This window comes from Hoplias malabaricus, chromosome 2 (genome assembly GCF_029633855.1).
Source record: "Hoplias malabaricus isolate fHopMal1 chromosome 2, fHopMal1.hap1, whole genome shotgun sequence".
NCBI lineage: Eukaryota > Metazoa > Chordata > Actinopteri > Characiformes > Erythrinidae > Hoplias > Hoplias malabaricus.
In genome coordinates, this window is record NC_089801.1 from 1,086,236 (window position 1) to 1,102,511 (window position 16,276).

Consider the following 16,276-nt stretch of genomic DNA (forward strand, 5'->3'; position numbering starts at 1 on the left):
TAATGAATGAATGAATGAGTTTTAGGAATTTTTAGAACTTTCCTATTCAGATCCGCCACCATACTTGTCTTGGGGAATTGTTCCCAACATTCCCTTTTTCATTATATCCAAACAGAACCAGGATCCAAAGAGATTAACACTGAGTGGGTTTACCTACGCTTAATCTGATAAATGCACAAAATCAGATCATGTGAGTAATCCAATCAGCGCGTATACATGCACTTGGGAAAACTGGGAAAACTCTGAATTTACATGAGTCCTGATTTCCGCTTTGCAACAGCCAATAATATCACAGAAAGACATGAACGTCCTACTGTGATTTTGGCAAACATGGACTAATATGAATCTATTTTTTATGATTTCTAATTTTACACAGAGCTGCTCTTCTCACAGATTTCTCCACACTGCACGTGTGTTCACAATAAGAACTGCTCAGAGCACGTGGTACTTAGTGAATGATCAGACAGGATGGTGATATAACTTCAGAATATGTGTCTGAGACACTTTAGAATGTGTCTGGTTAAGTTTGCGTGCCTGCGAAGACTGAGAAATCCGAATGAAATGCACTGAGAAACCCACTTACTAAGCTAAAATCCAGCTCTCTTAAACTAATTTCTTAATCTGATTTCCAGACCTTACTTTGATCTCAGAAACCGTTGTGTATGCTGTTTACGTGAACAGATAACTGCAGAAATAAGATTAAGAATGTTAAGTACATGTAAAAGCACTCACTGATGCTTATTAAACCCAAAGTCCTTAGGTCACTCATTGTGCATTGTAAGATTAAATATAACAAAGACGTATTTCATAACCTCATCTTTAACACTGAGCAATAACCTTAACTCTCCAGGAAACTGTACACAGCCACAATGACACAGCAATATCTCAAGGGAAAATGTATAATATCATAAGTAAAATAAAATAGCCAAAATAAGTAAAAATAACTTAGCATCTGTCAAAAAAAAACATTAAAGAAACACTGTTTTTTTACAACAGTTCTGAAATCAAGAGGGTTTCCTAACCTCTTCCAAGAGTTACACAGTGTAGTTTCAGTGCTGAGCCTGAATTCTAATTCTAAGGTAACAATACTACCTAATGTTCCTTTAATCATTTTGAACTGAGATCTGCTCATCTCTGATGTTTTACCTGGGTGCTCGAAAGCCTCCTACTTTGACTTCCTTTCCCCTGGGACACACACGGGATTCCTCTGACTTCCCAGCATGCCTTTCATCATTGGCATTGTCCGTACCTGGCTGAGAAAGATTTCTTTCTGGCTTCCTGTGTTCATTGCGTCCTGCTTCAGCTTTGGAGTTTGCCAACTCTTTGGTCCCCCTACTCCGTGGAGAATCTTTAAGTGGCTTTAGCTTTGTTTCAGATCCATTAGTCAACGGTCTCCTAGGATTTAAAGCTGCCTTGTCAGTCAAGTGAGTCCCTGCTTTGGTATGTTCTGCAATAGCAGTATCTCCAGTATCTAAAGTGCCAGCCAAAGTCTTATCCTCCTTAAAAACAGAGTCCGAGCAGGGTCTCTGATCTTGATCTGATTGGTCCACTCCTATATTTCCTGGTGAGTGAATATTTTTATTAATATCTTCCACTTCAGAGCTCCTCCTATTATCGGAGACCATTCCCTTGTGACTCTCCTCCCAGGGCAAAGTGCTTCCAGCTGCCTCTCTTTCTTTACCCACACCAGGCCTTCTCTCCTTGACTGGACCCTTCAAATAAAGGCCCCTGCTTTCCAGACCTACTGGATCAGAACCAAATCCATCTGAGGTCTCAGGAGGGCAAGTCTCCCTCCCCCGAGCCAAATCAATGACTTGAGGCAGGGGTCTAGAACTGACCCAGTTCCTACGAGTACCCCCACATTCCTTTCCACTGTTGTTGCTGTCCCTCCGGCCCAAACTTCCAGTCCGTCCCACACTGTTGTTGCTGTCCCTCCTGCCCAAGCTTCCAGTCCACTTCCCACTGTTGTTGCTATCCCTCCTGCCCAAGCTTCCAGTCCTACCCCCAGTATCAACCCTGCTGTAACCCCAGGCCTTCCCCTTCCGCACCCGGATGGCCTTACTCCTCCTGCACAATGGCAATGTTTTGGTCTTGCAGATCCCATGCATCTCTAGGTATCGCTGCTTGGGATCAGTGCCACCGTCTGGACCCCCTCTGGGCTCCAGGAGCTCCACGTAATCCCCAGAGCCATCAGCAGGAAATTGACCCTGCCGCAAGCACTCCAAAGCAGACTCAATCTGTGCCTCGTCCCCATCTGGGGGCAAGTCGTCCTCTTCGTCCCATGACCAGGAGTCAGCCTCTACAGAGGAAGAGCCCCAGCCGAGCCCCAGGCCTCCTGTGGTTGGGGAGAGGTAGTCAGAGGCAGAGGAGTCAGCAGAGGGATGCTCCAGGCTTGACAAAGGGTCTGAAGGGTTGTGGAGCAATTTTGGATACACTACTTCATCCCAAGGGATGCGTACCACGCCGTCACAGGTGCTCACCAGGCAAGTGTCTAAACAGCCTCCTCCTGGGGTGATAGAGGAAAAGACACCAGGGTGATGAGAAGATGGCAAGAGAAATATGAACTTGAAAGCCATAAGTACAGAATGGCACATGCATCTCAACTGTTTGTTAAACGCACTATTCTTATCTCGATTTTTAACCCCCCGGCTTATATCCTTACCTCTTAAGATCCTTACAAAGCATTTTCACAGATTCTATTAATCTTTTATCACTTCCACTTTTGCCCAGTTTTCTCATTTGCTCACCTTCCCTCTTGCAGCCCCGCTCCTTGTTGATGCAGTGCAGCCACTCAGCGGTAAAGATTAGAGGGTGCTGAGATTCAGGCACCAGGACCTCCTGAACGTTGCGGCCACCTGCAGCCAGGCACTTAAGGGCCAGGCGAGGACAACGTGTGGAGAACGGCACCACTTGCAGGTAGAAGTCAGTACTGTGCAAGATCCTCCAGTCAAGAGTAGACAGTTGTACCACCACCTTCTCCCCCAAGCACAGCGGCCAACCAGAATGCAGGAACAGGCAGCCCAAATACTGGGACTACAAGACAGAGAAACAGAAACCACACTGAAGCAAAATCTTTGAACTTTAAAGATTTATTTTATACAGAAAAGAACTCTCTACAGTCGATCAGGTAATGCTTTTACTTGTTTACAACAGTGATGTAGCGTGTGACGGCACAAAACCCGATCTGAAACAGGAACCGCAGCCTTTGGAAACTATAATAATGGCAGTGGTAAAATTAAGCTTTATTTTTACTCATTGTGTATTTGCGTGTTCTTGTTGTTTGGGACTGAACACAGCTTTAAACGTCTGTTCAGACAGATCAGTAGAGTAGTCTTGTTCTCATAGTGTGCAGCTCACATTGGTTTCTTTCGCCGGCACTGATCCAAGGAGCGTTTGAATCTTTTCAAAAGACCCAAGGCGTAATTTTACGAGCTGCCGTTGTGATCTCTGCTGCAGCTGGAGATTTTACAGATAGCAAGTTTATACTGGATGTCTGCATTTCGTCGTGATTGACAAGTCTCTCTAGCCAATCAGGATTCTGAAATGTTTACATGTCACATGGGTAGGGTAGGTATTAAAAGTATGAGATTCCAGTGACCACATTTGCCTAATGCAAATCTAAAATGTCAAGCCGAGCTGAGTGGAGTCGAGTAGGGACCGTGCACTGGAAAAGCGCCATTAGTGAATCTGCTTTGACTAACTTCAGAAAGGACAAGTAACTTACTCAGTAGCTAAACATCAGAAATGTGGCTTGGGATTGAACCCTATTTATCATCCTGCACTCTCCATGTCTAAATCATTACACATGTGCACCAGTCCTAGTGGATTATGTAATCTTAAACAGTCTTGCTGCTGTGGGTTCTAAAACAGCCCAAATTCAGATGATACAACTGTTTTGTTTACGTGACACACATCTGTCTATCCCAGTGTCCGAAACCACAGACAAGTCTATTTGTGATTACTCAACAACTCACCATCTGATTCGAGGGTGATGACTCAGGTATGACATTAGCTTGAAGCTAATGGGTGAGGAGAAAGCTTCCATTAGCCTTATAGATCCAGTGTAAAACTGCAAGGGCAGCACTACTCCGTTATTAACAGTAAATTACCGTTCCTACTATGTTTGCCTCCTGTGAGACTTTTTCCTTACCTTACAGTTTTATTCTGAGTGCCTCAAAAGTCAAATTTTCCAATGAGATGTTTCCACTTTTTCTCCTTCTCTGTACAAACTCCAGAAGCTCATGAGACCTAATTCTATTACCTACACAGTGCTACTTTCATTCTAATTCTTTCTCTTTCTTTTTTGTCTCTCTCTGTATATCTCTCTCTCCCCTACACACTGTCATTTAGAGCCATGTTGTGAAACACAAAAATATCTTGCAATTAAACCTTCCACTTCTGTAATCGTTTTATTGCACTGTGTCTATTAAACCTCCCTCTGTCTTGTCACAGAGACCCTCCCACGTTTCCTCCGTCCCGCTCTCCATCTGCCACAGCCTCTGTTCTTCTTTCTCAATGTGGCCTAGTCTTCTGTTACTTTATTCCTCCCTCTCTTTCTCAATCTAAAACCACAGATCTCTCTCTTTTTCCCACTCCCCTTCTCCCTTTCTTGCCTTCTTTCTCCCATGACTTTGGCCAAGACCCCAACTGTCCTCTCCTCTCCTCTCCACCCTCTCTCTTTCTCTCTCTCTCTCTCTCTCTCTCTCTCTCTCCCTCTCTCTCTCTCTCTTTCTCTCTCTCTCTCTCTCTCTCTCTCTCACACACACACACACACACACATATGGTAAGAATTATAGTTATGACTCACAGTGCAGTCCCAGCCAGCTCCTCACAGCAACAATGAAAACAGAGTCAACTGAGTGTGTGTGTGCGTGTGTGTGTGTGTGTGTGTGTGTGTTTATATAATACAGAATGTGTTAGAGAGAGCTGTAGTGTAGGAATGAATGAAAAACACAGAATGGCATTGTAAATGTAAGGACAGTAGTGGCTGTGTGTTCTGTACGAAGGCATGTGGTACAACATGTGTATTCTGTCACTGCTGGGACACGGTATTGTATCACCCTGCCTTGCATTTTTAAATTTTAATTCATTTGAAAACACCAGACTCCCTTAATATTGTGTGATTATTTCAAAAGGAAAGAGCAATGAAAATGCTTCAAAACGGCATGAACTCTAATAGTTTTACAGAAACTTTTCAATGAAATGTATAAACAATCTTTCTCCTGAAGAGGTGCCATTAAATATATAAACGTCTCAGTAAAAATGAGGAATCTGAATAATTTTATTATTTTAACACTACGAAGGGAAGTGGTAGTTCATGTTAAAATTCATACTTTATTTAGTGTATTTAATTATTGATTAAGTACATAAGTAATTTTGCAGAATAGTTTCACTGGTTTAGTTTAACAAGCTTTTTCTTTCAACTCCTCACAGACAGTCACCCGGAGCTTGAATCGAACCCACAACCTCCAGGTCCCTGGAGCTGTGTGACTGTGACACCTACCTGCTGCACCACTGTGCTGACCTTGGTTGAATTTTATTTTTGTTTTATTTTATTTTAAATATAGGCTGGGACTTGTAGCCTGACACTGTGGTGCACGTTTGTTAAATTTAGGGCTTAAAGGGTAAAACACGGTCATCACTGGTTGTAGAGTTAATGACTAAATGATCACACAATATGGGTGAGTAAACCTGTGAAAAATGCTTGATAAAGTGTGTGTGAGTGCTTACACAGGCATGTTGCTGGAGTCTGTGCAGAAGGTGTTTGGCCGGGATGAAGAAATCCAAGAGATACCGCAAACTGTCATGCTGGTAGGTGGATTCCAGGACAGAGAAGACCTGGATAAAGACAGAGGAATTTGATTCTTACTCTGTATACACAGGCCAACATGTACATTTATTTACAGAATACATATTAGTTATGTAGTTATTCCTGTATAATTATTTACCACTTTATTAATCATGGAATTTAGACTTTTATCTTGAACACTACATAATCTGACAACAGCTAGATTCACATGAAACACTTTCAGCCTACCCTCCTCTGAAATGTACAGAGTTAAGTTTCTGCAGTGCAGAGCCCAGAGTAGCAAAGACTGAGACTCTGTTCTCTCTATTACACGTCAGTGAACCATTACAATCATTTAGAAGTTGTAATTTTAAGGTAAAATATTATTTAGTGTTCCTTTAAATGAATAATAACTGGGAAATAATTAAACTTATAATGTGAATGTAGAATATATGGCCAAAAGTGTTTAGTATAGCTTTGCCTAGATCAGGTTGAGTTAGCTTAGAACTGACTCAGATCCAACATTAACCTTATAGCAAGTGTGAACACATGAAGCAGCCTGTAATTTAGAAAGGCTTTACATTAGATGTTGGAACAGTCCTGTTAGATTTTGCTGCCTTATGCCATATTGCGGCTTGACTCCCAGTTTGGGCAGGAACACTGTGCTACACCAATAAAAGTCCTTGGAAAAGTCTACTAATGCTTCACCAGCCTACATCTGTCACTATGGATATGAACATCTCCAAAATGCCATAACTCTACATGTAAACACTGGAAAGATAAAAATTCTAGGCAAGCGACAGAAATATTTTCACCTGGGATAGGAGAGGGGGAGCCGTGCTCTCAAATGGGGGATAGAGGGAGGACAGTGCCCCCTGGACACAGTCCTCCACTGCCTCCGAACCCTGAGAGAGAGAGAGAGAGAGAGAGAGAGAGAGAGAGAGAGAGAGAGAGAGTGTTTAGATCAGAAAAATAAATATTTTACTAATGAAGAAAGTTCACACAGGGGATGTGTGTGTCTCCCTCTCTCTCTTTCTCACACAAACACACACACACACACACACACACAAAGAATTTCCTGTTGTGCGTTCCAGGGACTGTCAAAAACTTCCTGCAGACCAAACAGTTGTTCCGACCTTTTCAGCAAATACACTGACCTGTAAACTCTCTATATACAACATGATACATATGTCCTGCTTTATACATATTTAAGCACGTACAGGTAATAAAAAATATTTGCCATATAGATAATACACTGATAAACCAATTTCATTATCAAATCATCAAACCATCACAGGTATGTGCAGGTGTGATCCTGACGTAATCATCACACACACCACACACACACACACACACACACACATATGTGTGTGTGTGTGTGTGTGTATTCTCTATGTATATGTGGAAAGATGTGGGAAAAATGGCAGTGTACTTCATATATACTCACACACACACAAAACACTCACTCATTCACTCTCATTGTTTATTTTAACTGCTAGAGTGTTGTCATAGCAACCAGCCACTTTTGTTCCCTTTTCCTTTTCTATTTTCAATATTTCTGCTTTTGACCAGGACTCTCTCTCTCTCTCTGTTCTTCCCTTAGTATCATCTGACAACAATTACAGTAAGACATTTCTCTCCAGAAGTATGTTCGGTGGGTTGGTCCTGAGAACAGCAGGGAAAAGAGGAGAAGGGAAAAGTGAGTGATGACTGGGGAACATGGGCCAGGAACAGGGTTTTTATGAAAGGCCAAAAAACGAGTGGGAAGAAAGGAACGAGAGGAAAGAAAAACAAACTCACACAGGAAAGTGGTTGGGAAGGAGAGTATAAAAGAGGGACGGGGAAGAAATGGAGATGCAGGAAGAGTATGAAGAAGTGTGAAATTTGAGAAAAAAGAGGACAGAGCACTTTCTAAAGAAATTCGGTTGCCATTTTTTCAAATCACCCATTCCATAGGCTCCAACAGACAGAGGGCCGTCCCCTTGAAAATTGAAAATAATAATCTAACAACTAAAAGAATTATTACAAAAAATATGTGCCAAATAAATGTATTTGACATATATCAAAAATGACAACAGGAACATAAAAATTAAGCTTCTGATTCTGAACTTCTGTTCCACACTGAATACAGCTACTGCCCACTGACTTCTGTTGTGAATTTTGAATAAAGAGGTCTGTGGTTCAGCTGGACTCAAATATTGTGTGCAAAATATAGTTCAAACGTTTCTGAAAAATAAGCCTTAATGCTGCACCTAAGCCTAACTCTGAGTCTAAATATAACCGTAAGCCTTGACGTAAGCCTAAATCTAAACTCCAGATAGTCAGAAGTGCCACCTGTTGCCATCCTCCGGTATGACGTTCTGTCATGACGGTTTACAGCACTGTTTCTGCCATTTATCTTTAGGTACATAACAGGCAATGGTTTTAGTGAAACAGAACCATCAGCTAATTGGAGCTTTCTTAATAGGAATCAGAACAAACTAATGTTATGAATAGCTGAGGTGTTTCTTTTGCACTTTGTGACGTTGTTGTCCACAATATATGATAATGATATGATATGATAATTGTCACAATACAACAACTGCTTTTAAATGAAAAGGATACAGTTGATTCTAGAAAGAGAAAATCTGAATGAAGTCTTTAGAGATAAAAAAGTACAATCTATCCTTGGTATTAAAACCAGAATAGTATCCAAAACGTGTATTCATGGGAAAATAAGCAGATTAGCCTTCACACACTTGAATGAATATAATTTTTACACTGAAACCGGATTTTGTCAATGGTGGCCAAAAAGAGGTAGGAATACCGCTCAGAGTTGAGACTTCCCAGGATTTGTCAGGATTTGCCAATACATGATGAGCATTTAGATAGTGATCTGCAGTGTGAAGCTTGGCTTGGGTCTGATCTGTCTTTGGTCTTTATAAAGCACTTGATAACTCAGTCACAACACAAAGGCGTTCTTGTATGTGGGCGAACAGCAAGCAGAAATGTGGCAGTCAAAACAAGTGAGTAATACATTCAACCATACAGCTCTAAAGAAAACCCAACACCGTAAAACTGGTTTCCTCGGATTAGTGCTGTCTTTGAATGGGACATTTGGCCGGTGTCTGATTTTCTTTGGCTGCTGAACCATTGAAAATCAAGGAGGTGGAAGACAGCGTGAGGTGGCATTAGACAACAAAGACTGAAAATAGAATACATCCTTATAATTAGTGAATTCACCTACTTTAAGGAATATTCAGTGTGGACACCCGCATTTGGATTAATTTAGCTGTAATCTTTACAGAAAAGCACTGACAACTGAGTCAGACACTCTGAAGCTGATGTCCAACACCTAGCATTGGCTTGAGTGCTATAGGAGGGTAGGATCCCCACCACCCCAGCACTAGGGGAAGATCCAGGAGCAAAAAAAAGAAAATCTTATAGTGTTCAAAGTTAAAATCATTTTTCTATTATTTTCTTCAATCCTTTGTCCATATCATTCAGAAATCTGCTCTACATAAACAGCATAACTTCAAACAAAATTGTCTACCATCACAAGATAGTTCAGGTTTTATTTAGTATGTGTTTTTTGCCTCGATTTTACTTGACCTGCCTCTGGTTTCTACTGCTAACACAAAAAACCTGTGCTAGACACTGCCCGTTTCCTGCATTCTGCACTGAGCTCTGGCCTCTGGCACAATGGAAATGATCTTTGTGCTGGAAACATCTCTTCTGTTTGAGGTGTGAAGCGCACCGTGCTTTGGTGTTGACGCCGAATGCTAAACAGCCATTTGTGCACTGAGCTGGACATTGTGCTGTGACATGTGGTCTTAGTCACAATGCATTTGCATGGGTTCAAACAACTAGGCTAATTGTTTCATAGCCCTAATGCAGGGGAATATAGGGCACAGCTGTCCAGATGTCCTCTTATCTTGGGACGTTTTGCGTGACCAAGCTTATTCAGAACAACTTAGAATTTTAAATCTGATACAGATGGAGGCTAAAGAAGGGTTAGGAGTCTTGCCCATGCACCACTTATTAGAACAGCCTGATATTCCTGAACTAGAGACTAAACTCTACTCTGTCAAGTTAGGAACAGTGGTAATATCTAGGATCAGATGTGAACCCAGGGCAATTTATATAATTAATTTAAATAAGAAAATGACTTTAATGAACTATTCACTAACTTGTTTTATCCCAATAAAGTTGATGAAAGCATCTAGCTTTAACCAGTGTTTAAGTTGGAAAGACTTCACAGTTTAGAGATGATTCTGAGTTTCTGCCAGAGTTTGGGCAGGAGAATGATTTGCAGAACATTAAGTGGGTAATGGGCACAATCAGACCAGGAAATCCTTCCCAGTTTGGAATGTGCCCCAATAAAGTCTCAGGGCAATCAGGATTCATCATGCATGACGGTCTGATGTCTTTCTTTGCTCATATAATATTGCTTGTCTGGAGACGAATTATACAGTGCAAGGTGATCTCTATGTGTGCGTATGTATGTGTGTGTGGTACAGTGTCCAGCAGGGTGTGCAAGCAAAGGGGGTTTCTTCAGGGGCCGTGGGTATGTGGCACTTCCGTTACACTTCCTCTCTTTCTCTCCAGCCTGAAAACCATCAGACTGAAGGAAGAGTCTGGAGGCTCCCTCCAAACAGAGGGCACAGAAGAGAAGACAGAGATAGAGGGACAGTCCTGAGAGAGAGAATAGGAAAGGAAGGATAGCAAAGAACAGAGAGAAAGCAAATGCATTTGAGAGAAAAAAGCCAAACCACACACTGAACGATTACATACAAACCCAACCGACCTTTGATCCAGTCACAACTGCGGTTTTTCATTGAAATGTTGTAGCTGGAAGTGGGATGTTCAAAAAATTTTACAAAAAAATGCCATTAACTGATAATGGGGTCTGTTTTTATCTTTATTAAACTTAAATGTGAAGCTCACGATTGTAGTAAAAAAAACTCTTTATAAAATTCAGAAGATTTCCTTATCTCTAGCTAGCTCTCCAGTCTGTGTGCTCCAAACCGGTCTAATGTGTTTACACTGTGTTATTCGTACAGTGAATAAAAACTTACAGCTAAGTTAAACTTCATCTACATAAAAACAACAGTTGTTATTTTCCTTAAAACATACTGTTTCACCTTAAAAGACATGGAACTTAGACCTGCATTTCCCCACAATCGTAGAAATGCTCTTTAACCATTTAATATATATATATATAAAGCTTGGAGTCAGTACAAGGTTTATAGAGTGAAAAAAAAAATGAAAAAGAACATGTCGTATGCATTTTCTATAATTAAAGACACTGATGACCCTTGAGAGAGTCACCACAATGACAAGGAGGAGCCATTTTCTAATACAAACGCTATTAAATGCTATAAAACTCTATAAAAATGCTGGTAATAGGTCAATGTCATTCACTCTGATCATTTAGGTCCGTCTTTCTGGTAAGAACCAGGGGAATCAAAATTGAGCAATGCCTACATCTATTACATGTCTTAATAGCATTTAAAGGCTAAGCAGCAGCTCTATGAAAGTGTCAGACAAATAAATACAGTGGAATTTGAGTTCCTAACTTGTGTTTATTGATAGTCAGAAAACATGTTATTTCTTAAAAGGTGTGTTGTTTTTGGCTGCAATCATTCAATGTACAGTGGGACATCTGTGAACAAATGGCCCAAAGATCCCAAAATATCCAGAAAATGGACTAAATTTGTCCACTTTAAACGGACACTTTGGAAAGGACCCTCCGCTCACTCCGTTATCTGTAGCTCATTTCACTGGCGCTTTTCCAACAATATGTGCATGTAAGGACACCAACGAAAGGTGTTCAAGAGCCTCTGTAACATGGAGGTAAACAGGGTAAGGACACTCACTTCGCCTGTTTTAGTTGGTGTTAGTTAACGTTAGCTTGACTCGCTAAACTCGGTGTCTCAGATTATACTCGGCTACGTAGCTGCATTACGGAGGTTTATAGTGTCGGATGAATTCGAGTTCGACTTCGATCACATTTACAAGAATAACGGTACCTCTACATTTGAGTTTAGCTTATTGCTAGGCTATTGTCATGAATAATGTTGGTTATTTAGCTAGATACCATCATAACAGTCAGTCATAATGGTGTTTTACCGCGGCGTTGTTCGGCTGTTGTCCACCAGTGACGTCACGGTCGCGTTCGAGAATTTCCGTAGAGAGCTCGGGTTTTTCCGTCAATTTAATAAAATTGTCAGTTTTAAAGTAAATTAAGCAGCTATTTTCATTTTAATTCATACTTATATCTGTCAGTCACTACAATAATGTGGAATATTCACGGAGGTCCATTAAGTGGTGCTTAGCCTTTAAGGAGAAATGAAGGGTTTTTGTTTGTTTGTTTTATTGTGTGTGTTAATTCAATAATTGTGTGTGGGCTTTTTGTATGACATGTCTAGATTTGCCCAGGAAAAATTTTCTCTGGAGGGACAACAAAATAAATCTTTATCTTAATATTACTGCTTACAGCTTTCACCACAGTGAATACCCAGACTCTGTGCCAACTGGGACGTGCTGATGTACTATGTGTTCAGATGCGTGCACATGACCTGACGTCCAGACACCTATTGTCTTTGTTTGGGGATATGGAGGGGGGGTTTCCATCCCTCTCTCCTCTCCTAACTGAAAGTGAATCATTGCTCTCACTCGCTCTCCATTTTCCTTCCCTCCCTCCTCTCGTTCTTCACTTCCAATGTGGAAAATGCAGCATCACCCAAACCACCACCATGGCTCTCCAAGTCCCTCAAAATAAAGCAGGCCTCTCTCTCCCTCTCTCTGTCGCTCTCTCCCTTTGCCAAACTGCTCCACCCTGTCCCACACACACACACACACAGTCACACCAAACACTGGCCTCTCCATTATAAAGAGCTTATTTTGTCTGTGTTGACGCAATAGTCAGCAATCTCTTTCGCTTCATTTTCAGACTTTCCTTCTGAGCTTCAGTGGTAACGATTAAAAGTGCACCCTGCGTCGGGATGAATAGTGAATAGAGGTTTGTTTTCCTCTGCCTCCTTTTTGCCTTCTGAAGTCACTTGCACAAACTTCCAGTCTGCCACGGTCAGCTCAGTGTCTTTCATTTTTATCTGATTTCTCCTCACTGCCAGTTCCACCCCATTGCTAGTTTTCCCCAGAATCCTGCGACGTGACCAAGCTGTGAGGGTGAAGCCTAGCACATGCTTCCACAGATACATGTGAAGTGCCACAGATTCTTTTCATCTGCTGCTGACACCATGACACCGCACGGTTGAAAGCAACTTGAAAACAACACTTGCTCCACAATTCTTTTGTAAACTAACAACACCCACATCAACAATCATTGTGCAGAGTCATGAGGGAAAAGTGAAGGCCAATCTGCTGAGCCAGAGAGTGCAAAACCAATTGTGCAACTTCAAATATCTTGGAATCCCAGCCTCTGATGGCTGAGGCATCACCAGAGACTGAACTTGTGATCCTACGATGATCGGAGCTACAGTCGAGCCAGACTGCACTTTCTTAAAGGTTCCCATCCATTTAAGGCACATTGGGTATAATTAATAGGGTTTATTGGGTAGGTAGAAAGGCATCTAACTCCCCACATTACTCACCATGCATGCTTGATGCTAGCCGACATGGACATCTCTTATGTAACATGACAAAATTGGACCGTTCAAAATTTTGCATAACCTGATTAAGGGGATAAGAAGCTGATTATAAAATGTTGCATAGCACTCTGCATCCTTAGAAGTAAAGAAAGACAATGCAGACTTCAGTATTTGTGCCTGAGAATCCCTACAAATGAAGGATGCTTAAATATAATAAACGCATCATTGCAATCATTCCTGCAAGTGTTGTGTCTTTGCTACAATTTGGAGTAGTTTTCAGATGCACTTATTCTAGATTCTAGACACCACTTCTAATGGGTGAATCTGGATACGTTAAGGCACACCGAGCTGTGCGTGCAGTTTGTATAATCTCCAAATGAAAAGCATGGAACAAAATAAGCGCGAGGGGTATAATAATACGTTAATAAGTATAAAAGGTATAAAAGGCCCTGGGCTGTGGAGCAGTGTGCCTGGCCTTTGGCATGACGGGATGAGTTGGAGTAGCATTTGTGATCCAGAACGGATTATCCAACATCAGAATCTAAACTTGTTCATATCGTGGCTGAATGGCTTTAAATCCCACATTCTGCACAGCTTTTTACCCCAAATTTACTGAAGCAAAATACATAAAAAAGACAAAAACACATCTCAATTCACTAAACCACCTATAAACACAAACTTTTTGCATTTTCTACTGCCTCTTTGTAAACACTACAATCTGAAGAATTAAAAATGAATCTGTTTTGAGGTCATCATCTCTTAATAAATACTACTTCTCCTTTTCTGTGTCCTGTGTTTGCAGCACAGGCTTTTTATGAATCCTCTTCGGTGTTAAGGGGAATCCCCAAGTCCAACCTTCCCCTAGAAACCACTTTCAAGTTTTTACAAGACATTTCTGAAATAAGAAAGGGAAGCATATTCAAGGCAGGCTCTCAGATACCTTCAACACAGGGTCACCAGTCTGCCCCCAAGCCAACAAAGAGCTGATTTTCCCTGAAAATGGCCGTATGAACCAAGTTCTGTGCAAAACTGAGAAAACAGTGAGTGTGGAGAATTCACAAACGGGAAAAGATAGGACTGAAAAAATAAGTTAAAGTCATTTCCAGCGAAAGTTGAGACAGGAAAGCCCTACCCTCGGAGACATGCTGAGGAAACTTACCATTACTCTGCTCGGGCGTCCAGACTCGCCTACATGGCCGTTATTTTTCTGTCCTTTCGGCCATGTACTCGAATATCCGGCGTTTGGTGCAGTCAGAAGTGCACACTTCTCCTACACCGCCCGTTTCAACAGCGGTTAGTTAGAAGAAGAACAAAAAAGCGGCAGTTCTGAGGAGACTGGACGATATTACATCGGGATTCCTCTCTTCCCTCTGCCTCGGGAACCGCTAAGAATGACTTCTCCAGGTTTTTAACTCCACCCGTTTTCCGACAAGCCCCGCCTTCCTGCGCTCGGATTGGCTAAAAGTTCAAGAGACGTTCATTCTCGTCAAATCATGTACAGGAACGCGACCTTCTGCCTCTTTTAATGCACAATTATCCTTAATTTTCTTATAATGCCATAATTTATGTTTTCTGTTTCAAACCAGGGCAATACATCTCTGCAGGGTTAAGCATGGGTTGGCAGAGCTCAACATGGGCATGGGCTTTGTGTGAATTTGTACATGGGCTATGAGTAGGAACCAGGTTGGCTGTTTATTTTGGATAAATGTGGGCTGCCCAGCTCTCTGTTTATGGGGTTCACTAGGAAACACAAAAGGTTGTTTGTTGTAATTTATGGAGAGTTTGTGTTGTCAGGTGGGCTGCCCATATGGACCCTGTGTTTAACGCATCCTGGTCCAATTACTGACCCTGGAGGGCATCTATGTTTCAAGCAATATTTAACCCTTACACAGAACTTGCTGATACCCAGGTGGCATATTGGCATATGGGCAGGGGCGGAGCCAGGGGGTGAATTAATCTTCAGCCACCTCCCTGGCAGTAAATGAGTGAGTAATCAAGAAACACTACTAGATCCATAGCAACTTCATATAGAAAAAAATAAGGATTTCCGTGCCACCCCTGTGTGAGTAATGGTCTCAGTCTTGCTCCACCACTGCATATGGGCCTGTGGTTTGGGCAGCAGTGTGTTCTAGATAATTACACACACTTTAAACCCATATTGTTGACGGTTGAGTTGTGCTCTGAGCGCTGTGGATGTTTCACCAGACCTGAATCAAGAGTGGAGAGAGTTTTGGTGGCATATCTGGTCATATGTTGTTGTAAGAGTTTCAGGTTCTTTATACATAGATTATTTTTGTATCTTAGCTTTAATCCAATAAATAATTCGTAATTAACCTTTTACTGGAAATGGATGAACTTGGTCTTAGTACTGTAAAATTATAATGTCCTTTAGATCTTTCAAAAGGAAAATAAATTAGTTTAGAAAGGACGATTTAAAATGTTTATTTATGGATCTAACATTTGGGAGAAAGAAGTGATTTCTCTTTAGGAAAATAACCATATCAGACATTATTTTTATTTTATTTGAAAGGTATATAACAAGAGGATGTCTACAGGAGAGTTAAATATCGCGGTTTTTCATTGGCTAAGCGCCCACACTCACGAGGACTCTGTGGATCTCAGCCAATAAGAGAGCGAGGGCGGGTTTCTTGACGGAAAACGGGTGAGGGAAAAATAACGGTCTTTTCCCTCTTTGCTCTGGACAAAGCCACGCCCCTTTATTCAAGTTAGGAACAGGGGCCGCAGTCAATTCAGTGACCGCTGCTCCGCCCACCTCTCACCTCCGAGTGTGCCCACAGACACAGAGGGCTCTACTACTTACTGCGGAGAGTCTTTCCAGGGACTTCTCATCCAGTAAAACTTAGTGGAGCCCAGTGGGCTTTAGCAGGGTTCAAAA

General features: G+C 41.6%; 1 protein-coding gene across 2 annotated transcripts in view; it reads right to left on the reverse strand.

Annotated features, from left to right (window-relative positions):
* arhgef40 (Rho guanine nucleotide exchange factor (GEF) 40) overlaps window positions 1–14,711 on the reverse strand; it is a 35,595-nt gene extending 20,884 nt beyond the window's left edge. For both annotated transcript variants that reach the window (XR_010800294.1, XM_066659858.1), the window contains exons 1-5: window positions 14,540–14,711; window positions 6,604–6,693; window positions 5,731–5,838; window positions 2,748–3,033; window positions 1,147–2,506 (exon numbers count right to left, since the gene is read on the reverse strand). Coding sequence is in view for 1 of the 2 variants with exons in the window: in XM_066659858.1 (XP_066515955.1) it covers window positions 1,147–2,506; window positions 2,748–3,033; window positions 5,731–5,838; window positions 6,604–6,693; window positions 14,540–14,542 (1,847 nt within the window). In the remaining variant the exon portion in view is untranslated. The remainder of the gene's footprint in view (window positions 1–1,146; window positions 2,507–2,747; window positions 3,034–5,730; window positions 5,839–6,603; window positions 6,694–14,539) is intronic.
* Window positions 14,712–16,276: the final 1,565 nt, after the last annotated feature.